The sequence below is a fragment of the Bufo bufo genome, chromosome 2 (assembly GCF_905171765.1).
Source record: "Bufo bufo chromosome 2, aBufBuf1.1, whole genome shotgun sequence".
Taxonomy (NCBI): domain Eukaryota; kingdom Metazoa; phylum Chordata; class Amphibia; order Anura; family Bufonidae; genus Bufo; species Bufo bufo.
In genome coordinates, this window is record NC_053390.1 from 254165571 (window position 1) to 254192772 (window position 27202).

The 27202-nt window shown below is 43.5% G+C and overlaps 1 protein-coding gene across 6 annotated transcripts in view; it reads left to right on the plus strand.

Moving 5' to 3' along the window:
• CABIN1 (calcineurin binding protein 1) overlaps window positions 1–27202 on the plus strand; it is a 196786-nt gene that overhangs the window by 3132 nt on the left and 166452 nt on the right. For 5 of the 6 annotated variants that reach the window (XM_040416393.1, XM_040416396.1, XM_040416397.1 and 2 more), the window contains exons 2-7: window positions 10540–10590; window positions 11711–11803; window positions 11885–11998; window positions 23740–23874; window positions 25533–25713; window positions 26011–26140. In XM_040416393.1, the coding sequence (XP_040272327.1) occupies window positions 10588–10590; window positions 11711–11803; window positions 11885–11998; window positions 23740–23874; window positions 25533–25713; window positions 26011–26140 (656 nt within the window). In that variant the 5' untranslated portion in view covers window positions 10540–10587. The remainder of the gene's footprint in view (window positions 1–10539; window positions 10591–11710; window positions 11804–11884; window positions 11999–23739; window positions 23875–25532; window positions 25714–26010; window positions 26141–27202) is intronic. The other variant, XM_040416394.1, reaches the window with a different exon arrangement.

Here is a 27202-nt window from a genome sequence, read left to right on the forward strand (position 1 = left end):
GTATGGGGGCAGCCACAAGGAGAGGTTACACTGTATGGGGGCAGCCACAAGGAGACGTTATACTGTATGGGGGCAGCCACAAGGAGACGTTATACTGTATGGGGGCAGCCACAAGGAGAGGTTACACTGTATGGGGGCAGCCACAAGGAGACGTTTTACTGTATGGGGGCAGCCACAAGGAGACGTTATACTGTATGGGGGCAGCTACAAGGAGACGTTATACTGTATGGGGGCAGCCACAAGGAGACGTTATACTGTATGGGGGCAGCCACAAGGAGACTATATACTGTATGGGGGCAGCCACAAGGAGACGTTATACTGTATGGGGGCAGCCACAAGGAGACATTATACTGTATGGGGCAGCCACAAGGAGACGTTATACTGTATGGGGGCAGCCACAAGGAGATGTTATACTGTATGGGGGCAGCCACAAGGAGATGTTATACTGTATGGGGGCAGCCACAAGGAGATGTTATACTGTATGGGGGCAGCCACAAGGAGATGTTATACTGTATGAGAGGGGCCACAAGGAGAGGTTATGATAAAGTCTTGTGGCCACAGGCCACCATACATACAATAATACTTTACAATATACTTTTCCCGCTGCTGCTTCGCTTGTGTGCTCCGATTCTGACATCAGATGTCGGTGGGCGGAGATTTGAATATGGGAGCAAGGAGGAGGGAGAGCCGGGGGCTGCGGGAAGTAGTAAGTTTGTAATTTTGTAATCAGAGCAGACGAGCGAGGCAGCCGCAGGAAAAGTCTCTCCAGAGACACCCAGTACTCACATAGAACCGGCACGGGTGGGTGACGGACGGTGATGTCAGATGGTGGGTGGAGTCTGGAGATTTGAATAAGGGAGGCGAAGCAAGAAGGAGCCAGGAGCGGGAGGAAGTAATGTGTTGTACTTCTCAGCGCTATGCAAGGTGCAGGGGTGGGCGGACGCAGATTTAGAAGCGGTCAGCGCACATGAACGTTTTGATGACGTCATAAAATACAGCGGTAATTAGGAAACAATGATATCGTCGTTTTTTAATACCGCGGTATATATCGTGAACACCGTTATCGCCCAACCCTAGGACTGATTCACATTACCGGTCCGCATATCGGTCGTATCTCCCATGTATCTGTTCACAGGTCTAATGTGAGTACAGTATAATAGATCAGCAATCTGATAGCGTTTTATGACGTAGTCAGTTCCTATGATGCATTCAGTTCAGGTCAAGGAAGCCGCAGTCACTGCTGGAGATGCGGCCGACACATGGACTGTGTTTCCCGGACAACGCTCAATGAGTGCAGTGCAGTGATTACAGGGAGTGGCAACGTAAAAATAAATACATTTAAAAAAAAAATATCTCTATCTATCACAGGGCTGTGGAGTCGGAGTCGAGGAGTCTGAGTTGGAGGCAATTTTGGGTACCTGGAGTCGGAGTCGGCAAAAAATGAACCGACTCCGACTCCTACTAGATTTAAATTGGAATAAATAAAAAAAAGCAAGTTTATATGTCCCAATTCACAAAAAGTTATAATTAATTACCGTATTTTTCGCCCTATAAGACGCACCTAGGTTTTTGAGGAGGAAAATAAGAAAAAAATATATTTTGAACCAAAAGGTGTGCTTTTGGTGGGTTTTGAACTAATGGTGGTCTGTGGATGACACTATTATGGGGGATCTGTGGATGGCACTGATATGGGGGATCATTGTGGGGGCATCTGTGGATGACACATATATAGCATCTTATCTTATGTGTCATCCACAGACCCCCCCCCCTCCCCCATAACAGTGTCCCTGTGTAGTGAATGGGGGCCGGCATCTGTTTCTGTAATGGCAGCGGGGCCCGGTGCCTGCTTCATTCATACAGTGGGTGAAGCAGGCGCGTGACGTAGTGAGCTACGCTACAAGGGCCCACCTGGCCTCTTGACTGCCAAGAAGTTAGTAGTAAGTAGTACAGTGCTAGATTTAAGATGATTATAATACTTTAACAATACCCACAAGTTAGATATGATTACCGTATACTACAGTGAGCGGGGCCCGGTGTAGTACAGGGTGGGCCATTTATATGGATACACCTTAATGAAATGGGAATGGTTGGTGATATTAACTTCCTGTTTGTGGCACATTAGTATATGTGAGGGGGGAAACTTTTCATGATGGGTGGTGACCATGGCGGCTATTTTGAAGTCGGCCATTTTGATTCCAACTTTTGTTTTTTCAATAGGAAGAGGGTCATGTGACACATCAAACTTATTGGGAATTTCACAAGAAAAACAATGGCGTGCTTGGTTTTAACGTAACTTTATTCTTTCATGAGTTATTTACAAGTTTCTGACCACTTATAAAATGTGTTCAATGTGCTGCCCATTGTGTTTGATTGTCAATGCAACCCTCTTCTCCCACTCTTCACACACTGATAGCAACACCGCAGGAGAAATGCTAGCACAGGCTTCCAGTATCCGTAGTTTCAGGTGCTGCACATCTCGTATCTTCACAGCATAGACAATTGCCTTCAGATGACCCCAAAGATAAAAGTCTAAGGGGGTCAGATCGGGAGACCTTGGGGGCCATTCAACTGGCCCACGACGACTAATCCACTTTCCAGGAAACTGTTCATCTAGGAATGCTCGGACCTGACACCAATAATGTGGTGGTGCACCATCTTGCTGGAAAAACTCAGGGAACGTGCCAGGTTCAGTGCATAAAGAGGGAAACACATCATCATGTAGCAATTTTGCATATCCAGTGGCCTTGAGGTTTCCATTGATGAAGAATGGCCCCACTATCTTTGTACCCCATATACCACACCATACCATCAATTTTTTCTTCCAACAGTCTTGGAGGGATCTATCCAATGTGGGTTAGTGTCAGACCAATAGCGGTGGTTTTGTTTGTTAACTTCACCATTCACATAAAAGTTTGCCTTATCACTAAACAAAATCTTCTGCGTAAACTGAGGGTCCTGTTCCAATTTTTGTTTTGCCCATTCTGCAAATTCAGTGCGCCGATCTGGGTCATCGTCGTTGAGATGCTGCAGTAGCTGGAGTTTGTAAGGGTGCCATTTGTGAGTAGCTAATATCCGCCGAAGGGATGTTCGACTAATGCCACTCTCCAGTGACATGCGGCGAGTGCTACGCTGTAGGCTCTTGCTGAATGAAGCTAGGACAGCCACTGATGTTTCTTCATTAGAGACAGATTTCATGCGTCCACATTTTGGCAAATCCAACACTGAACCAGTTTCACGAAACTTAGCAAGCAGTTTGCTAACTGTAGCATGGGAGATGGGTGGTCTCGTAGGGTGTCTTGCATTGAAATCTGCTGCAATGACCCGGTTACTGCGTTCACCAGACATCAACACAATTTCTATCCGCTCCTCACGTGTTAACCTCAACGACATGTCAATGGCTGTAAACAAAGAGAAACTTGTAAATAACTCATGAAAGAATAAAGTTACGTTACAACCAAGCACACCATTGTTTTTCGTGTGAAATTCCCAATAAGTTTGATGTGTCACATGACTCTTCCTATTGAAATAACAAAAGTTAGATTCAAAATGGCCGACTTCAAAATGGCCGCCATGGTCACCACCCATCTTGAAAAGTTTCCCCCCTCACATATACTAATGTGCCACAAACAGGAAGTTAATATCACCAACCATTCCCATTTTATGTATCCATATAAATGGCCCACCCTGTAGAATACAGTGACTGCACCGGGCCCCGCTGCCATTACAGAAACAGATGCCGGCCCCCAGCCCCTCCTCCCTCTCAGCCTATTCACCGGACGGTCGCAGCATTCGCCCCCATAAGACGCACTGCTATTTTTCCCCCACTTTTGCGAAAAATACGGTACTTCTATACTGTAAGAATAAAGGCCAATGCATGCAGTGCGTCACGTTACCGTAAAACGAAGACGTTAAGTGACCATGAAGAAGCATGCTTTTCATATGCTTCACTATATGGCACGCAACGCACAGTATACCTATACTTTCCCTTGTGTTGTGTTCCGCTGTTACAGGGAACGCAACGCCCATGGTTAACCTAGCCTCTCACTGATAACTGATTAAGGCCTCATGCACACGACCGTTGTGTGCATCCGCGGCCGTTGTTCCTTTCTCCCTTTTTTCTCGCGGACCCATTGGCTTTCAATGGGTCCGTGGAAAAATCGGAAAATGCAACGTTTGGCTTCTGCGTCCGTGATCCGTTTTTCCAGTCCGTGAAAAAAATATGACCTGTCCTATTTTTTTCACTGACAACGGTTCATGGACCCATTCAAGTCAATGGGTCCGTGAAAAATCACGGATGCACACAAGATAGTCGTCCGTGTCCGTGATCCGTGTCCGTTTTACCTATCATTTTCAATGCAAACTTGACTTAGTTTTTTTTTTTCACTTTTCATGTCCGCGGATCCTCCAAAAATCAAGGAAGACCCACGGAAGAAAAAACGGTCACGGAACAACGGAAATCCGTTTTGCGGACCGCAAAAAAACACGGTCGTGTGCATGAGGCCTAAGTAAATATGTTTTTTGCAGGACTAGAGACACTTGTATAAGTGAAGGGAATGGATAGTCAATAGTTCAAGACTGAAGCTGTAAACCATTTGAAAAACTGCTGTCATTCAGCTAAGGCTATAAAAACTTGTAAACTCAGATTGTTAGCTTAAACTTTGAACATGACTATGGGATTCTACTAGGGAAGTCAAGTTTTACAATAAATGCCCCGTCCTGGATCCCCCCACTGCCCGATCAGCAGAAGATCAGCACACAAAGGAGAAGGCAGCAGCTTCCTGGCCAGCAGTTCTGTGGGAATGACATGTATGTTGCCTTTCTTTCCTTCAAGGAATGTATAAAATACATTCGCATATTAAATACAGAGGAGTCGGGGAGTTGGAGTCGGAAGTACCAAAAACTGAGGAGTCGGACCATTTATCTTACCAACTCCACAGCCCTTATCTATCTATCTATCTATCATATACATCATATCTATCTATCATATACATCATATCTATCATATACATCATATCTATATCATATACATCATATCTATATCATATACATCATATCTATCTATCATATACATCATATCTATCATATACATCATATCTATCTATCTTATACATCATATCTATCTATCATATACATCATATCTATCTATCATATACATCATATCTATCTATCATATACATCATATCTATCTATCATATACATCATATCTATCTATCATATACATCATATCTATCTATCATATACATCATATCTATCTATCATATACATCAAATCTATCTATCATATACATCAAATCTATCATATACATCATATCTATCATATACATCATATCTATCTATCATATACATCATATCTATCTTATACATCATATCTATCATATACATCATATCTATCTATCATATACATCATATCTATCTATCATATACATCATATCTATCATATACATCATATCTATCATATACATCATATCTATCATATACATCATATCTATCTTATACATCATATCTATCATATACATCATATCTATCTATCATATACATCATATCTATCTATCATATACATCATATCTATCTATCATATACATCATATCTATCTATCATATACATCATATCTATCTATCATATACATCATATCTATCTATCATATACATCATATCTATCTATCATATACATCATATCTATCTATCATATACATCATATCTATCTATCATATACATCAAATCTATCTATCATATACATCAAATCTATCATATACATCATATCTATCATATACATCATATCTATCTATCATATACATCATATCTATCTTATACATCATATCTATCATATACATCATATCTATCTATCATATACATCATATCTATCTTATACATCATATCTATCATATACATCATATCTATCATATACATCATATCTATCTTATACATCATATCTATCTTATACATCATATCTATCATATACATCATATCTATCTATCATATACATCATATCTATCTATCATATACATCATATCTATCTATCATATACATCATATCTATCTATCATATACATCAAATCTATCTATCATATACATCAAATCTATCATATACATCATATCTATCTATCTTATACATCATATCTATCTATCATATACATCATATCTATCATATACATCATATCTATCTATCATATACATCATATCTATCAATCATATACATCAAATCTATCAATCATATACATCAAATCTATCATATACATCAAATCTATCATATACATCAAATCTATCATATACATCAAATCTATCATATACATCAAATCTATCATATACATCAAATCTATCATATACATCATATCTATCTTATACATCATATCTATCTTATACATCATATCTATCTTATACATCATATCTATCTTATACATCATATCTATCTATCATATACATCATATCTATCTATCATATACATCATATCTATCTTATACATCATATACATCATATCTATCTATCATATACATCATATACATCATATCTATCTATCATATACATCATATCTATCTTATACATCATATCTATCTATCATATATATCTATCTATCATATACATCATATCTATCATATACATCATATCTATCTATCATATACATCATATCTATCTATCATATACCGTATATACTCGAGTATAAGACGAGTTTTTTGGCACATATTTTTGTGCTCAAAAAGCCCCCTCGTCTTATACTCGAGTCTAGGTCTGTATTATGGCAACTTACATTGCCATAATACAGACCATGACATGTTGGGGGCCGGAGAAGCTGTTACTTACCTTTACAGCTGCTCCGGTCAGCTCCCAGCACGTCCGCGCGGCACCTCTGTTAAGCTCCCAGTAGGAGCGATTTGGCCGACCCGAAAATTATATGGCCGCGATTATATATGAAGGGGCCCCGCTCACATAACTGGCTTTGTGTGTAAAGTATTTTACTAGTGTGTAAAACAAGCTCTCTCCTATTGATAACAGGCCCAGCCTCTGTACTCACTTTCACGATGAATGCACTGCAGCGAGCGGCCCGGCCGGCGCGTGACTGACGTCACTTAGTAACGCTCCTGCTTCCTGAAGTGGGAGGAGCGTAACTAAGTGACGTCAGTCACGCGCCGGCCGGCCAGCTCGCTCCCGCTCGCTGTAGTGCATTCATAGTGACAGTGAGTACAGAGGCTGGCCATGTTATCAATAGGAGAGAGCTTGTTTTACACACTAGTAAAATACTTTACACACAAAGCCAGTTATGTGCGCAGTTTAGGACACATGAGGGGACACATAGGGCCATGAGAGGGACCAGCATATGATGCTATATGTACCCTAGTCTTATACTCGAGTCAATAATTTTTCCCATTTTTTGGGGGTAAAATTAGGGGCCTCGGCTTATATTCGGGTCGGCTTATACTGGAGTATATACGGTACATCATATCTATCATATACATCATATCTATCATATACATCATATCTATCTATCATATACATCATATCTATCATATACATCATATCTATCTATCAATCTGTCTCAAATTTGAATGTTCGACAAAGGTGTTTTATGAAAAATAAAAAAATAAAAGGTTTAAGAAAAAAAAAGCATACTGGCAAACCAAATCATAGCGACCCCATTGACTATACATAACATTTATTAATATGGCTATACATTTGGGAACCAAAGGTTATACTGTGTAGCCTACACTTCCAAATGTAAAAAAAAATAATTAAAGAAATAAAAATCTAAAGTCACAGGGTGAATTTTCTGCAGCTGATATTCTGCTTTCTTTTATATTCTGCACCGTACGTCCATTGGTGCTAGATTCCTCTACATGTGGATGAGATTACTTGAAATCATCCAAATTGTTGCTACTATAAGACGTTACAGATTTGCCACAAGTAAGCCCTCGGCAGCACGTGCACAGCGTCTCCATCTCGTATGGACGCACCCTACTGTGCTTTTTTTAACTATTTTTTTATTGAGGCAGTACTTGTACAAAAGTATCATGCATGTAATACATAGGCTTGTCATTCCAGTATGCATATATCATACAAGTCTGTCTCATATTTTCTATTTTAAAACAAAGAAAACATCAGAACAAAAAAGAAGTAGTTATGAATAGAGCAGAAACTATGTATTAGATAGCACAATGAACACAGAACCATACCTCATAGTATTTTCTCTCCCCGCGTGGTAGACCACTCAGATCTAGGGATTAAGGCTCAGTTCACACCTGAGCGTTCTGAAAGGAGCGCTCTGTATGCGCGATTGTACGGGCGTTTACAAGCGCGCATACAGAGACTAGTGTGCACACAGTGTCGCGCGTTCCCGAAAGTCTATGTACGGGAACGCGCGACAAGCGCCCAAAAAAACGCTCCTGTACTTGTGTGAGCGTCGGGCGTTTTACAGCGCGATCGTACGCGCTGTAAAACGCCCAGGTGAGAACCATTCCCATAGGGAAGCATTGGTTTCTCCTTGTTGAGCGTTTTACAGCGCGTAGGAACGCGCTGTAAAACGCTCAGGTGTGAACTGAGCCTAAGGGTACTTTCACACTAGCGTTTTTCTTTTCCGGCGCTGAGTTCCGTCCTAGGGGCTCAAATCTGGAAAAGAACTGATCAGTTTTATCCCCATGCATTCTGAATGGAGAGTAATCCGTTCAGGACGTCTTCAGTTCAGTCTTATTGACTGATCAGGCTTTTCAGAAAACCGTAGCATGTTGTATTTTTACCTCCGGTCAAAAATCCTGAACACTTTGATTGAACGCCAGATCCGGCCTTTTTCCCATTGACTTGGATTAATGCCGGATCCGGCGCCGCGTGTTCCGTCAAACCGGATCCAGCTTTTGCATGTTAAACCCGAACAATGTGAAAAAAAAGTTAAAGTCCATAAATGGCGGATCCGTTTTTTCCAATGCATTTTTTCATTGTGATCAAAATCCTGATCAGGATTCAAATGTAATCCGTTTTCACACGTTTTTCCGGATCCGGCGGGCAGTTCCGGCGACGGAATTGCACGCCAGATTCAAACAACACTAGTGTGAAAGTAGCCTAAGCCCAACCTGCGGCCCTCCAGCTGTTGCAAAACTGCAACTCCCAGCATGCTTGGATAGCCTACAGCTATTTTAGGCTATCCAGGCATGCTAGGAGTTGCCGCAGGTTGAGCATCCCTGGTTTTAGCAATAGAGACTTGACTCCCTATAAACCAGGTTACCCAATGCTTCTCAAATTTGTCTATGCAATGATTTCTAAGGGCCATGATCCTTTCATATGTACATGTCCAATATATTCTGGACTTATTTCCGCTATACAGGGGATGTCAGGTGATTTCCAGTGAGAGACAATTGCTAATTTAGTGGCAAGACATAGATGTGCGCTGATTACCCTCCCTTTTAGGGCTCATGCACATGACCGTATGTAGTTAGCAGTCCGCAAAACGCAGTTCCGCAAAAGAAAAAAAAATCCGGGATTTTTTTTTTGTGGATCCATTATAACAATGCCCGTCCTCGAAGAATAGGACATGTTCTATTTTTTTGTGGAACAGACATGCGGGTGTACGGAAACAGAATGCACACAGAGACATTTCCGTTTTTTGCGGACCCATAGATGTGAATGGTTCCGCATACGGACCTGTAAAAAAAAAAAAGGAAACGGAAAAAAAATATTGGGATATTATCTAAACCGATAAACAAAAGTGGGAGGGAGAAATCAGAAGAAAGAAAAGACCTCTTGCCATAATTGAGTGATGTGTGGGCATCCCCTTAGTATAAGGAACAGGGTTCCTCGACCCCCGCAGTCTCTTCAGCACTCCGCAGAAACTCCTGGAAACATACGTTGTAGTCTTTCTGGGGGGGTAATACCAACTCAGTTTTCACGTCTGACGGGGCTACCTTTTTAAGCTATTCCTGCAAGTACAAGTGGAAAGAAAGGGATGCAAATGAGCTCTTAACAAGCTCTACCTCTGATGCCACCAGATGTAAGGCAGCTATCCTATAAGTCAATGTTCGACCCTTTAGATAGGCCTTGAGACATGACTCGGATATTAAATAAGCCAGCATCTCATCTGCAGACAGCTGTTTCGGGTGATTGCCACTCATCAGTGCAGAGCAGAGAGTACTGGCTTAGGCTACTTTCACACTCGCGTTTGGTGCGGCTCCATCATGGATCTGCACAGACGGATCCGTTCAGATAATACAAACGTCTGAATCCGTCTCCTCACACCGATTAAGGCGCTCTCTCCACAAGGAGAGATAGTACCCCTCAAGTACAAGAGGAAACATGGTCATTTTAGCTTCTTATTGTTAAAATGATCCATTACCAAACAGATTGTGGGGGATCCGAGCTCTGGAGCCTTCTGCAGTCAGCTGAGATTTTCCTTACTTATTTTCCTTACATGGTGGCTGATAAAATAAGTCTGCTAACTTTTAACTGTTCTGGGTATTAGCATTATTTTGAATCTGCCTATAATATTAGTAATATAATTCTTTGTTATTTGACAATATCATTAGTGGAGCACAGTAACATTCCTCTAAACCTGTTTCTCTCTTTTAGAATGGATTCCTGTCCATAGCTGGAACAAGCCCCACTGACTCCTTCAGAATGGTAATTTAAGTAGCTATCAAGTTTTACATTAGAGGGGTTGTCCAAGTTATTTTTGTTATCAATGACCTATCCTCAGGTCCTCGTTGGGGTTCCAACCCCTGCGGATTAGCTGGTTGAAGAGAAGACCACGCGCTGTGCCAGCGCTGCCTTGTTCTCCTGCTCACCGCCGCAACTGCAGCGGTGAGCGTGTTTAAAGGTACTCTGTCACCTCGGTTTAGCTTATAGAGCTGCGGACATGCACGGATAGATCGCCGCTAGCACGTCCGCAATATACCTGTCCCATAAAGCGGTGTCCTTTTATTGTGTTTAAAAAATGATTTTATAGATATGTAAATGAGCCCAAGGGGCTGTACTAACCTTCTTGGAGCCCAGCCACGCCCCCCTGTGGAGGAGCCCAGCACCGCTTTATCTCCTCCTTGCTCACAGTTAGATTGCCGTAATCGCGCGATCTGTGGGGTCGCGCATGCGCAGTACCAGCATAGTGTTCCTTCCCTGTGCTGGCATCAGCCTCAGGGAAGGAACTGTGCATGCGCGAGCTCGCAGCGATCTAACTGTGAGCAAGGAGGAGATTCGGAGGACGCAGGCGGTGCTGGGCTCCAAGAAGGTTAGTACAGCCCCTTGGACTCCTTACCAGGCTCATTTACATATCTAAAAATCATTTTTTAAACACAATAAAAGGACACCGCTTTATGGGACAGGTATATTGCGGACATGCTAGCGGCGATCTAGCCATGCATGTCCGCAGCTCTATAGGCTAAAACGAGATGACAGAATCCCTTTAATTAAACCTAAGCTGTCCCATTCACTTCAATGGGACGGCTCGTTCTTATACACCTGAATAGGAAGAGCCTTCCCATTGAAGTGAATGAGATGACTTCTTGTAATTACACCTGCTCACCACTGTGGTTGCGACTGCGAGCAGGTAAACAATGAAGGGAAGGTTGCGCTGGCACGGTGCGTGCCTTCTCTTCAACCAGCTGATCGTCGGGGATGTCGGACCCCCAGCGATCTGATATTGATGACCTATCCTGAGTATAGGTCATCAATAAAAATAACTTGGACAACCCTTTCAATGTTCTTTTTTTTGCCATCTTACTTATTTGCATTATTTTGCTGTCAGATTCGAATTGCAGCCTTAAACGCTGCCTCAACTGTAGAAGGAGAACATGAAGAAACTTTTAAAGGTCACAAAACACAAACCAAAGAGGCCCAAGTAAGTGGAGCAATGTCATTCTTTGAAGTTGCCATTGTATGCCAATATATGCAGTATTAGTGATTTGTCTTTTGTTTGTAGGAAGCAGAAGCATTTGCACTTTATCACAAGGCTTTGGATCTACAGAAGCTTGACCGCTATGATGAGTCCTCACAGGCCTATCACCAGCTGCTAGATACCCGTCTTCTTCAGGAAGTGAGTGGAATGATTTCTGGTCACGTACATGTACCGCAGTGACAAGCATTGGCGATAACACAGAACCCAGTCTTTTAAACCCTCAAATACCATTGTCAGTAGGGACCGTGGCATCTTTGGGGTTAGGCCGAAGGAGGGGGTTCCCTCTGCCTTCTAGTAGTAGCCCCCTCGCGGTGGAATCGCAGTGCTCCAATTGGTTGCCCTGGCAGCCTATGGCGGTTCCCAGTGCTGTCATAGATTTTACATGTTAAACCTAGCAGACCCTATCTGGGTATACGTATGTTGCCCAACACCCCTGAGGAAGCCAGTTTAGCTGGTGAAACATGTTGGGGGGGCAGTTTATAGGTTTTTAGATTTCTGTCCCTTGTCTATGTTTGCACAGTTAGCAGTGGTCTGTAGAGATGCCGAACTATCAGTGTGATATTAGTTGCCAGTGGAGTAACTGGTAAATTGTCAAATGTATCCAGAAAACGTGATATCATAGCAGGGAGAGTGCACATCCCTGCATGGGGAAAAGAGAAACGAAACACACATCTATTAGGTATCATAGACAGGGCACAGTTTATTTTTAACCCTTTATTTGCTCACCTAGCTATTTTAGTAACACGATTAAAAGTTATGTTTTATTGAGAGATATATGTCTGGGTCAAGTTAGGTATTCAGCCATTCAGGCTCCTATTTATATTAATTCAGTCCTGTCATAGCCAACTGCCTGAAAGGCTGTGCCTCTGGCACAGCTCGGCTGGCAGTTTCTCAGAATCCAATAGAATGCAATAATACTCTCTTGCAGTATGTCCAATAAAAAGTGATTAAAAAGGTGTCAATAAAAACTGCAGTTTGCCCCACAAAAAAACAAGCCCTCATACAGCTGTGTAGACAGAAAAAAATAAAATTAAAAGTTATGGGTGGCAGAAAATGGCAATGCAAAAAAAAAAATATGAACAGCTTACCGTTGTCTATAATGTATGGTCAGCTTACCGCTGCAGTGCTCCAGGTGGCGACCAAAATGGTTGCCAATGCGACTTAGAATTGCAAAATGGCGACAAGACTTTGTAGTCTTGTCGCCATTTGCGCCTAGACCTTCCGTTGCTCTGCGTCTAAGAAAAAAAAGGCTTTCATCCAGCAGACGTCTGCTGGGTGAAGATCCGCCCCTCACACTACCTGGCATAGAGGCAGGGCCGTCTTTAATATTGATTGGACCCTGGGCAAGAATTTCCTTGGGCCCCCTGAAATGCTAAGGTCCATCCGTCTTCTTGAGTGATTATCGCAGGGAAGGCAGGTTAGTTAGTGTACCCGAGCATTAGATTTTAAGACGCCTCTGGCCACCGCGGGGGCACAGGAGGCAGAAGCACAGCTCCCGCACAGACCGTCTCCCCTTTTCAAATAGAAGACGGGTGGCCCTTAGCAACGCTCATTTCAGAGAGCGCTGCTAAGGGCCATTTCAGCCACAGTTTTCTACTAAAATTAAAAGTTTTGGCTAAATAAACTATATTCTAAAAATGTTACTTATCACTTGCCCTACACTTTAGCAAAAAAAATAATTAAATGGCAGTTACACTTTAGGCTCTTCCAAGCGACGGTCGTCCTGAGGATCGGTGATAAACGCCTGTCATACGGTTGCTAATCACTGCAGGGACTGTAAGCACATGCAGTCTCAGGAGTGGTCCACACCACACCCCTGCCTTGCAGCCTCACAGGAGTACAGGACCAGTATCTGTACACGTATGTATGGCTTAATTAATGGAATGACACATCACACATAACATGACATGAGTTACCAGGCTGCCTGGTAAAGACCTGTGTCATTCCATTAAAGGGCTTCTGTCACCCCACTAAACTTTTTTTTTTGGGTACTTATAATCCCTATACTGCGATTTATCCATACATAATGTAATTAATCATTTTAGTTCAGTAGATACTGCAAAAAACGTACTTTTATAATATGCAAATTACCTGTCTACCAGCAAGTAGGGCGGCTACTTGCTGGTAGCAGCCGCATCCTCCTCTCATAAAGACGCCCCCTCCTCATGTTTATTGACAGGGCCAGCGGACGCGCTCGTTCTGTGCTGGCCCTATCTGCATTCAAAATCTGGCGCCTGCGCCGTTCCTGTCTTCAGTCGGCGCAGGCTCACTGAGGGGAGGACGCTCGCTTGGCCGCTCCTTCCTCAGTGCACCTGCCCCGGGTGTAGATGTGACATCATCGACGCAGGCGCATTCAGGATGGAGCGGCCGAGCGAGCGTCCTCCCCTCTGTGAGCCTGCGCCGACTCAAGACAGGTACAGCGCAGGCGCCAGATTTTGAATGGTGTCACCCGGTACGGTAGAAAATGGTGTCACCCCCCCCCCCCCCCCCCCTTCCAGATTATTTTCTGTCCGCCGCCACAAAACAATGGTGCTTATAGAACAGACTACACAGTGTAGAGGTATACTGTATATTGTGTAGCACAGTGTAGCGGTATACTGTATATTGTGTGGCACAGTGTAGAGGTATACTGTATATTGTGGGGCACAGCGTAGGCTATATGTGTATAACATAAACATATTTCACATGAAAACTTACAATTACTTGGCTTGGCCCTTGGGGATCTCGGACGCCACTTCAACACTTTGGCCGGGGGCTCGGTGGAGCTGATGTTGTGTTTTATCCTAATGAGAAAGATTTCATAATAAGGATTTGGGGAAGGGGCAGAGGGATAGCAGAGCAGGGAGAGGCTGGTGCTGCTACTAGGGGGCTCATACCATGGGGGAGTAAAAAAAAGCCCACCATAATGCCCCCCCAGTAGAAATAATTCTCCTTTTAATGTGACAGTGCAAAAAATACCCCCTTGTAATGCCCCCAGTTGAGCTAATGTCCCCATAGTGCCCCCATAATGTCCCAGTATAAAATACCCCTATATAGTGCCCCCAGTAAATTCCCCCATAGTGCTCCTCTCCCTCCTTCCTGCTAGTGCCCCTCATAATGTACCAGTATAAAATGCCCCATATATAGTGCCCCAGTAGATGCCCTCAGTATCCGGCCTCTGATAGGCTGCCGGCCTAGTGTCCCCCATAATGCCCCCCAATAATGTGCCAGTAAGTGTCCCCATAGATGCCCCCCCCATGTGCCAGTATCAAGTGCCTCTCTCCCCCCCCATGTCCCAGTATCATAGTGCCATCTCCCCCCCCCAAAAAAAAGTGCCAGTATCAAGAGCCTCTCTCCCCCCCCATGTCCCAGTATCATAGTGCCATCTTCCCCCCCCCCAAAAGTGCCAGTATTAAGTGCCTCTCTCCTCCCCCCCATGTCCCAGTATCATAGTGCCATCTCCCCCCCCCCCCCCAAAGTGCCAGTATCAAGTGCCTCTCTTCGCCCCCCCCATGTCCCAGTATCATACTATAGTGCCATCTCCCTCCCCCCCCCCCAAAAGTGCCAGTATCAAGTGCCTCTCTCCTTCCCCCCAAGTGCCAGTATCATAGTGCCAACCCTCCCCCCCATGTGCCAGTATTAGGTGCCAACCCCCCTCCCCCCCACATGTGCCAGTATCGGGTACCTCCCCATGTGCCAGTATCATAGTGCCAACCCTCCTTCCCATCCCCCCATGGCAGTAACAGTCGGGTATTAAAAAAAAACAACACACTTTTATACTTGCCTCCATGTCAGCGATGCGATGCAGCCTCTTCCTGTATATCCATATATGGAATCAGTGCTTGTGTATTCTAATTTAGCCTGTATTTCAGAAAAGTTTCTGCTGGGATTCAAACCCACGACCTTCTGTATCAGAAGCAAAGCACTTACCCACACAGCCATAAGAGAGGCATTGCCACTGACTGAAAAAATATGAGACTTCTACTGTTATAAGTGGCTAACTGTACATCTATACACATGACAGCTGCCCTAACACACCCAGCACTGCTATATCTCTATATGACAGCTGTCCCAGCACACTCAGCTCTGCTATATCTCTATATATGATAGCTGCCCCAGCACACCCAGCCCTGCTACAACTATTACACATGAAAGCTGCACCAGCACACTCAGCTCTACTATATCTCTATATATGACAGCTGCCCCAGCACACCCAGCTCTGCTACATCTAAATATCTCTAAGTATTGCTATACAGTAGATAGATATATAGAGATATAGCAGAGCTGAGTGTGCTGGGGCAGCTGTCATGTGTATAGATGTAGCAGAGCTGGGTGTGTTTGGGCAGCCGTCATGTGTATAGATATAGCAGTGCTGGGTGTGTTTGGGCAGCCGTCATGTGTATAGAAGTAGCAGAGCTGGGTGTGTTTGGGCAGCTGTCATGTGTATAGAAGTAGCAGAGCTGGGTGTGTTTGGGCAGCTGTCATGTGTATAGAAGTAGCAGAGCTGGGTGTGTTTGGGCAGCTGTCATGTGTATAGATGTAGCAGAGCTGGGTGTGTTTGGGCAGCTGTCATGTGTATAGATGTAGCAGAGCTGGGTGTGTTTAGGCAGCTGTCATGTGTATCTCTATATATGACAGCTGCCCCAGCACACCCAGCTCTGCTACATCTATATATCTCTAAGTATTGCTATACAGTAGATAGATATATATAGATATAGCAGAGCTGAGTGTGCTGGGGCAGCTGTCATGTGTATAGATGTAGCAGAGCTGGGTGTGTTTGGGCAGCTGTCATTGTGTATAGATGTAGCAGAGCTGGGTGTGTTTGGGCAGCTGTCATTTGTATAGATATAGCAGAGCTGGGTGTGTTTGGGCAGCTGTCATGTGTATAGAAGTAGCAGAGCTGGGTGTGTTTGGGCAGCTGTCATGTGTATAGATGTAGCAGAGCTGGGTGTGTTTGGGCAGCTGTCATGTGTATAGAAGTAGCAGAGCTGGGTGTGTTTGGGCAGCTGTCATGTGTATAGATGTAGCAGAGCTGGGTGTGTTTGGGCAGCTGTCATGTGTATAGATGTAGCAGAGCTGGGTTTGCTGGGACAGCTGTTATATAGAGATATAGCAGTGCTGGATGTGTTAGGGCAGCTGTCATGTGGTAATGCAGCTCTTATAGCTGTGTGGTTAGGTGCTTTGCCTCTGATACAGAAGGTTGTGGGTTCGAATCCCAGACACATCTCTTCCTCTCCTGAGGACGGCAATACAAATTACTATGCCTGAGCGTCCATACCGTAGGGACGCAAGGGCAGGGTCGGGAGGAGGAGCTAGCATGGCACTGGCCGGCAGACTAGGCAGTAAGTAATTGTAAGTAACAGACAAGTCCTTCACTTCTAATGCGAGCAGCGAGCCACACGCCGCTCGCTTACATAGACAACAAGTGAATGTGGGGGTCGGGAAACGAAGCTGCCTTGGGCCCCCAGGAGCAACTGGGGCCGGGGCAGCTGCCCCTTTTGCCCTGCGGCAAAGACGGCCCTGCATAGAGGGTGGGCGTGGCTTGGGTTCCTGCGTCTTGGGCTCCTGACGGCGCCTTCAGCAGTCTGGCAAGTATGAATCCGTGCTGTGGAGCTGAGCTGCTGGTCGAAGTGAGCTTCTGGAGACATGTCAACTAGGGACGCACAGATCTCCCGCACAGTCCGTGGCTGATAACAAATCATATAATCTATTATCATTATTCAACAAGACAAGTGTCCCCCCCCCCCCAAGGGATTCGCTCAGCAGTCCCAAGGCATGCAGATTAACAAGGAGAGATTGACGCCTATACAGGGACAGCTATGTTAGTGCACGGCTCCTTACTGACATGTGAGGTGATGGGCAGATGGTTAGGTGCTCCTTTCTGCTCCATAGACATGTAGTGAAGTTAAAAAGAGGGATAATTACACTAAAGCAGCCTATAAGGGGTTAAGCACAGGCTAGTTTAGCTGCCAGAGGAGGTCTCCTACCTTTCCCACACCTTGTGTTATTGAAGAACCATGTGTTATTGAAGAAGGTTCTGATCCACACTTGCATTCACTCTGCCATGTAGCTGTATGAGGGGTCCAACTCCTGCTGCAGAAAACATTCCCCAAACCATGACACTTCCTCCTCCATCTTTCACTGACTTCTTTACACACTTTGTTGTTCAATCTCTTTATTAAGGACAAAAAGTAAGTGCATAGGCATACAACCACAGGCCAAAATAACATACCAGTTCAATGACACAGCAGTATGAAAATACAGAGAGTGGTTGCGTGCATATTATACATAAGGCGGTCCGTTAATAAGGAATCGCAATTCCCATACAATCAGACCCCCACCCGAAAAGAGGACAAGAACACAAGGGAACATATAACAGACACAACGAGGACAGAAAGAAGGGAGAGGGAAGGGTGCCTAAACCAGTACAGGACAAACAATATCATGCATTGGTAGAAACGTTGCTCAGCCACGTTTGATAAGTCTGGGAACCCTTGAAGAGCAACCAAGGAGACCAGATCTTAAGATATTTAGCCACATGATCCCCATCCTCAGCAATGAGCTCTTCCGTTCTATGAATCTTTTCAAATGTGTTAAGCCATTCCCCGAAACGTGGAGTCTCCGTAGACTTCCAATGTCTAGGGATAACCAGGCGGGCAGCCTGTACAAAAAAATCTCAGGAGACCTCCCTTCAGGGAGGAGAGGGAACCGGGAAACATGGACAATAATGCGCCCTCAAACGACCATCTTGCGGTGTTACCGCTAACTAGACCATACAGCTCATTTATTTTCTCCCAAAATGGGGATATGCGATCACACTGCCACCGCACGTGTGCCATAGTGCCCTTCTCCCTCTCACAACGCCAGCAAATATCCGGGCATGTGGGGTAGTAGGAATGCAACAAAACAGGGGTCTTGTACCATCTGGAAAGAATCTTGAAATTCTTTTCTTGTAAACTACAACTGACGGACGATTTGTGTGACAGTATGAACGCCCTCTCCCACTGTTCGGAAGAAAAAGATTTACCCAACTCCCTCTCCCATGCTCCCACATAAGGTAGGGATGAAAGGGGTCCTCCCCCCTCCTGGAGTAGCCCGTAAACCAGTGACACTAAATGTGTGGGTGGCGTATTCTGGAGACAAAGAGACTCGAAGGCGGTAAGATCTCTAGAAAGGATTTCTAAGGGGCCTAATGTGTGCAAAAACTTTTTTATGCTGTGATAATGTAACCACGCCCCCCCAGAGGTTGGGTCAGCGAACGATTCCAAAGGTCTAACGGCCCCACCAACTATCAACTGCCTAACCTGTGGGTTTTCTTCGCTTCGGAGCCCCAACACAATCCGATTACCCTTCCTCAGTGGGAACCCTGGATTATTGAATATGGGGACCATCGGTCCCGGGAAAGTGGTAAGCCCTAGGGCTACCGCGTGCCTGTCCCAAACCTTGCGGACAAGAATAGGACATGTTCTATATTTTTGCGGAACGGAAGTGCGGACCCGGAAGTGCAGATCCGCAATTCCGGATCCGAGCGGGACAAAGTCTGTCCCCATAGAAATGAATGAGTCCGCAATTACATTCCGCAAAATGCGGAACAGAATTGCGGACGTGTGAATGGGGCCTAAGGGTCCCTTATCACCGCCAGTTAGTTAGCCACTTTTTAGGTAGTTAGCGCCCACCGCACCGCAGTCACTGATTAGCGTCATCGCTGTCGCTAATCAGCACTAGTACTATATAGTATCTGTAAGTGATTAAGACTGATCGCATTCAGATCTATATCAGTACATTAGGGTCACCTTAGGCTCTGCGGTGGGGCTCCCCCAGATTTGCCACTATATTTCTGTGTTTGTGTCTTGTTTTATATGTATTGAATGTGCCTTTACCATTCAAACACTCTTTTGCACCTGGTAACCTCCATCACACGGTCTGATATGGGTGTGGCTTACAAGTCTGGCTTTATCCACATTGCATTAGTTGTCCTGCTATGCGGTTGTGTGGAAGCTTGGCTGTGAGCTGGATTTAATCACCTTCAGACCTTGTTCACACCATAGGTAGCTTAGTGGTAGGACCCTTGCCATGCTGAGTGACCGTGACGTGGTGCATGATGGGCTCCGATGTGTTCCTGACAGGAATATATTGGCAAAAGTCTCAGCTTTTAAAATCTGCATATATGACTAGCGAGTATAGTCAGTGGCATATCCGTTTTGGTGCATTTTTTTCTGTGATTTATATGATTATATTTTCATCCGCACAATGCGTTTTGTGTAGGATGCCTTTGTGGTGCATGTGGACCGCGCCGACATCCTCCACCGTATGCATTTTTTTGCTGGGGATAGTCATTTGCTGCGGTCCACATGCGGTGGGGCTGTTCCCCAATGAAAAACACGCTACAGTGTTAGGGGTTGAGCAGCTCCCCCAGATTTGCCACTATATTTCTGTGTTTGTCACCTTAGGCTCTACAAAAAACGCAGTGTTCATCCGATCAGGCCTGATCTTGTGCGCACACTTGCGTTCAGTCCGCCCCACCGCAGTGACAGAAATGTTTTTTTTCTGATCACTGCAAAAACACCGTAAAATCGCTGCGGCGCTATAAAGATCACTTTTGAGCTTTTTGGATCTTTATTAGCGATCGCAGCTTCTTTTTTTTTTGCATATTTTTGGGCAGAAATTTTTTAATCCACATTGATCGATGCGAATGAAGAAATCTGTGCCGTCCATTTTTTTCTTTCAGCCCAGAGGAAAAAAAAAATCTCATTACCCGTATGCTCAATATAAGGCCTCATGCACACGACCGTGCCGTTTTTTGCGATCCGCAAACTGCGGATGCGCAAAAAACGGAAGGCGCCCGTGTTGACTTCTGCAATTTGCGGAACGGAACGGGCGCTGGCAATATAAATGCCTATTCTTGTCCGCAAAGCGCGGACAGGAATAGGACATGTTATATTTTTTTAGCGGGGCCGCGGAACGGAGTGCTGTCCGCATCTTTTGCGGCCCCATTGAAAGGAGGGCATTTTTAGGCCATTTTTTTGTTTTTTCTCACAAAGTCTCCCTTTCCGCTAACTTGTGACAAAAATTTCAATCTTTCATGGACTCAATATGCCCCTCAGCGAATACCTTGGGATGTCTTCTTTCCAAAATGGGGTCATTTGTGGGGTGTTTGTACTGCCCTGGCATTTGAGGGTCTCCGCAATCATTACATGTATGGCCAGCATTAGAAGTTTCTGCTATTCTCCTTAGGCCTCATGCACACGACCGTTGTTTGGGTCCGCATCCGAGCCGCCGTTTGGAATATGAGACTTTGTAAGAGAAAAAAATAAAAATAAATCGTTTTCCGCTAACTTGTGCCAAAAAAAAATATTCTAGGAACTCGCCATGCCCCTCACGGAATACCTTGGGGTGTCTTCTTCTTTCCAAAATGGGGTCACTTGTGGGGTATTTATACTGCCCTGGTATTTTAGGGGCCCTAAAGCGTGAGAAGTAGTTTGGAATCCAAATGCGTAAAAAATGCCCTGTGAAATCCTAAAGATTCTCATTGGAATTTGGGCCCCTTTGTGCACCTAGGCTGCAAAAAAGTGTCACACATGTGGTATCGCCGTACTCAGGAGAAGTAGGGCAATGTGTTCTGGGGTGTATTTTTACATATACCCATACTGTGTGTGAGAAATATCTCTGTAAATGACAACTTTTTAAAAAAAAATTATACAAAGTTGTCAATTTACTGAGATATTTCTCTCACCCAGCATGAGTATATGTAAAAAGACACCAAAACACATTGCCCTACTTCTCCTGAGTACGGCGATACCACATGTGTGACACTTTTTTGCAGCCTAGGTGCGTAAAGGGGCCGAAAGTCCAACGAGTACCTTTAGGCTTTACAGGGTTGCTCACAATTTAGCCGCCCAAAATGCCAGAACAGTAAACACACCCCACAAATGACCCCATTTTGGAAAGTCGACACCCCAAGGTATTCACTGAGGGGCATAGTGAGTCCGTGGGAGATTTATTTATTTTTTTTTGCCAGAAGTTAGCAGAAATGGAAACTTTATATATATATTTTTTTTTTCTCAAAAAAGTGTCATTTTCCGCTAACTTGTGAAAAAAAAATTAAATCATACATGAACTTACCATGCCCCTCCGCGAATACTTTATGGGGGTCTTCTTTCTAAAATGGGGTCATTTGGGGGGTATTTATACTATCCTGGCATTCTAGCACCTCAAGAAACATGACAGGTGCTCAGAAAGTCAGAGCTGCTTCAAAATGCGAAAATTCACATTTTTGTACCATAGTTTGTAAATGCTATAACTTTTGCGCAAACCAATAAATATACACTTATTGGATTTTTTTTTTAATCAAATTCTGCACAATAAATTCTGACACAAACTTGTATAGAAATATATAATTATATTTGAACAATTTAACCAGAGAAAGTTAAAAATACCTTTTTTTTGAGAAAATTGTGGCCTATTTTGATTAATATCGGAAAAATGAAAAATCTTAGCAGCAATCAAATACCACCAAAAGAAAGCTGTATTTGTTAGAAAAAAAGGAGGTAAAATTCATTTGGGTGGTAAGTTGTAGGACCGAGCAATAAACCGTGAAAGTAGTGTAGTGCAGAATTGTAAAAAGTGGTCTGGTCATTAAGGGGGTTTAAGCTAGGGGAGCTGAGGTGGTTAATGGAGGAACAGTGAAGGGGTGTGATGAAGTACGGTGAGCCCCAAGATTAATGGGGTTAGAAGAACGAATCCAAAGGAGAGACATATGGGAAACTGCACAAGGTAAGACAAGTCTTTTAGCTCTGTCTATAACGTATGGCCAGCTGAGTCCGTCTATAACGTTTTGGCTTTCCGTTTGTGAGATCCGTCATGGGCTCTCACAAGCGGTCCAAAACGGATCAGTTTGGCCCTAATGCATTCTGAATGGAAATAGATCCGCTCAGAATGCATCAGTTTACCTTCGATCAGTCACCATTCCGCTTTGAAGGCGGACACCAAAACGCTACTTGCAGCGTATTGCTGTCCGCCTGACGAAACTGAGCCAAGCGAATCCGTTCTGGCACACAATGTAAGTCACTGGGGACGATTCCGTTTTCTCTGACCCAATCTGGCACAATAGAAAACTGATCCGTCTTCTATTGACTTTCAATGGAGTTCATGACGGATCCGTCTTGGCTATGTTACAGGTAATACAAACGGATCCGTTCATGACGGATGCCTGCGGTTGTATTATTGTAACGGATCCGTTTTTGCAGATCCATGACTGATCCGCCCGAAACGCGAGTGTGAAAGTAGCCTCAGCTCTCTATTGTTTATCATTTTTACATTTGGATCTTTTACTATGACTTCCTGGGTCTATCAGAATTCTTTGTTAACCCCTTAGTGACCAAGCACATTTTTTAAAAATTGCATTCCAAGAGCTAGAACTTTTTTGTTTTTTCATAAATGTACTTGTAGGAGGTCTTATTTTTTGCAGGACAAGTTATAGTTTTTAATACACCATTTTAAGTACATGTAATGATTGATTAAAGCCAGCCGTTTAGCTAAAACCCCCTTTGTTTACGTCAGTAAAAACACGTATGGGTGGTCACTAAGGGGTGGCCATTATAAGTAAACTCCTTATGGAGTAGACAGAACTTGCAGTAAGGCATTTGCAGTCCATTATTTGATCCCTTCTTCTTGGGTGTGGTCCATGCTGTATCTTATCCTTGGTCTGTTTTCAGTTGTCTTCCATAGACGTAATATCAGACTGCTCTAAAGTAATCTATGTGGACGCACTGATCACATTTTCAACCTTAATTTTATTTTTCCTTTACTTTAGTTTTTCATGATATTATCTAAATCACTTGGATTTGAATACTTGCTATGAAAAGGATTAAACTGGGTGATAAATGGGATCTTTGTTTCAGCAGGTCCCTTTGAGTGAAGAAAGAGAGCGTCTGAAGCATCCTGGATTAATGCTAAAGTATTCAACCTTTAAGAACTTAGCTCAGCTTGCTGCAAAACGAGATGACTTGGAGACTGCAATGGAATATAACCTAGAAGTATGTACTGATCACCTGCTTCTGTGGCCCACATGATCATTGGAGTTGTCCCTTTTGGCATTTCCTCTGCCCTGTGCTTCTCCTATTCTGGCACTGTGTAGAGAACAGCAACACCATCCTACTGAAATGGAGCAGAGTTATAGTACCTCCTTCCACCTAGTGACTGTGGATTTTTCAGTGGTCATACGCCCACGATCAGGAAGTAATGGTGTATCTTGGTGTTATGCCATGATTTACTATGGTGGAAAAACTCTTTTTTTTTACCCCCTAACAGCTTTGAGAAAAGGCACTAGCTGTTCAGCCTGAGCAGGGGGAGTGGGAAGGCCTGTTTAGGCTTTAAAACGAGACCAGAATCGCAGCATGATCACCTCTACAACCTGGAAGGTGGCTGTTAGAAATTGCTTGGGAGTGATAGCAGCCTAAAGTGAAAGCAGGTTTCAGCTGCTGCTTTATTTCCCGACCTGATTTCTAACAGCTACATGTCCCGATGTGGAGTAGATAATACAGCCATGATCTGTCAGCTTTCACACAAGACCAGTTCCATATCACTAGCTGTAAACAAGCCTGAGATATGAAGAGCTAAATCAGCCCTCCCCTCTTCAGCTGGCTGTGGGAGAGCTGATAGGCTGCAGGGAGAAGAGAAAAACATATATACATTTTGCAGCATAATCATACTGACCCACAGTATAAGCTTATCATGTTATTTATACCACACAGTAAACGCCGCAAAAATAAATCCCACAAAATAATGTTAAATTTGCATTTTATTTTTTTCCCCCTTAAATGGAACGAGTACTTGTAATCAAACTACCAAATAGGTTCACTTCAGACATAAATTCAAAATTTACAATAAAAAAGTTATATTTTTTGTAGGGTTTTTCCAATATTAAAAGGGTTGTCTCACTTCAGCAAATAGCAATTATTATGTAGAGAAAGTGAATACAAACCACTTACTAATGTATTGTGATTGTCCATATTGCTTCCTTTGCTGGCTACATTCATTTTTCTATCACAATATACACAGTTTTTTCCATGGTTACGACCTCCCTGCAATCGAGCAGCAGTAGCCATGTTTGCACACAAGAGCTCCCACGGTCCCAGCCACCAGAGAGGCCAACACTTTATTCTATTGTATGCAAGTACGACCACTGCTGTCTGATTGCAGGGTGGCCGTAACCATGTAAACGAGCAGTGTATAATGTGATGGAAAAATGAATCCCGCCAGTAAAGGAGGCAATATGGCTAATAACAATACATTAGTAAATGCCTTGTGTTAACTTTCTCTACATGATAAATGCCACTTACTGAAGTGAGACAACCCCTTTAATGTTAGTTAAGGGGGTTAAAGTCTCCAATTTTAATATGACTGTTGAGGGGTTAAAGTGGTTAACATTTTTAGCAAATAATGGTTATTTCTTTTGTAATAAAAAGTCATACGGTATTTCAATACACTTTCAAGATCACTGCTTGCTCCTTTTTTTTTTACTTTCCGGTTTGACAATTTTAACGTTTTTAATGTGCAACATGCAGTAAAGCAAAAGGAAAAATATAAATGGCACCTAATTTTATTTACAGTGTTAAATCAGCTCACATCAAAAAAATACTAGATATTTATTTTATTCAATATTTCTATATTGCTAATTTTTATTTTATCTCAGGCTGTCATGTTGGACTCCACTGATGTTAATCTGTGGTATAAAATCGGTTGTCTGGCTCTTCGCCTCGTGCGCATTCCACTAGCAAGACATGCATTTGAAGAAGGACTTCAGTGTAATCCGGATCATTGGCCTTGCCTGGATAACCTGGTCACTGTCCTATATACTATCTGTGATTATAGCAGTAAGTAGTTACGCGGGCTCACTGTGAGGCAATGGTGGTGGACTCGATAAGTGTCAAGGGTAGTTGATGGTGCCGAGAGATTGCAAGTGGACCGAGTCAGTAGAAAGACTTGTTAATTGCCCATTAGGACAACTTCTCTCCATATGCTTTTAGGGCATATGGACCCCATGGAAAGGGTCTACCTGATTGGGACCCTATTCTATCAGGCAGAGTGAAGAGCCACTGCAAAGTCCGTATCTTGCTCTGGAGGACTTACTACGACCGTGTCTTGGTCTTACCCAGTGTCTTTGTTTGCAGCCTGTTTGTACTTCATCTGCAAGGCTTTAGAGAGAGACTGTCGTTACAGCAAAGGTCTAGTACTAAAAGAGAAGATCTTTGAAGAGCAGCCATGTCTAAGAAAGGATTCTTTCCGCATGTTCCTGAAATGGTAAGTTTTTTGGGGTAAATGTAACCTCTTTGTACAGCACATGGCATTGGTATTCTCAGTAGAAAAATACTGCTTTTGTTTTGTGATAAGACTCGGATAAGTGTAAATGGTTACATAAAATACAGATAAATAAAATATTTAGGTCTTTAGTATTGCGTTTAGCAACAATGCTAGCTGTTATAGAAAACTGAAGCTGGTGTCACCATTCCCAGACCTGGAAAGACTCCGGATATTCCACAAAGTTTAGACCCATCTCTCTGCTGAATACAAATTTTAAAATATATGCGAAAAGCATTGACAGCGATCAATCTGGTTTCTTTAAAGGTTGACAAATTATAGGAAGTATGAGAAGGGTGTTAAACATAGTGGACTTTGGGCTTGAGGCGGTCCTGGTCACACTGGATGCCGAGAAGACTTTCGACCACGTTAACTGGTCATTTGCCTTTTCGGTGTTGCAAAAGATGGGAATCTGTAGTGCCTATTTGGGAGCTATTCAAGGTTTATATAGTAACCCCGCAGCAAGGGTATATGTTAATAACACCCTGTAGTCAGATTTTACTATCGCGAATGGCACCTGTCAGAGTTGTCCTTATCTCCCCTAATGTTTATCCTCTCAATTGAACCTTTGGCGCAGACCATTAGACTTTCAGATCAGGTCCCAGGTGTCAGTATTGGAGGGAGAAATCATAAACTTTCCCTATATGCAGTATTGATCTTGCAGTAGAATCATGATGTGATCTTGATCCTTAGCTCCCCGGAGAAATCTCTCACTGCTGCGATGAAGATTATCCAACAGTTCAGTTCTTTATCCTATTATAAAGTCAATAAAAATAAATTCCAAACCTTACCTGTTAACATCCCGAATGCTTCCCTGATTACCCTTCAATCTTGCTTTTCACTGGATTGGCAAACTGTTCAATATTTAGGCATGCAGGTCCCCAATAAGATTAAACACTTGTGTCACCTCAGTTACCTTCCAATATTAGACAGGGGAAAGACACCTGCGTGCAGTATTCCTTACTCTGGATAGATCATCATTATCTGATAGGTAGGGGTCCGACA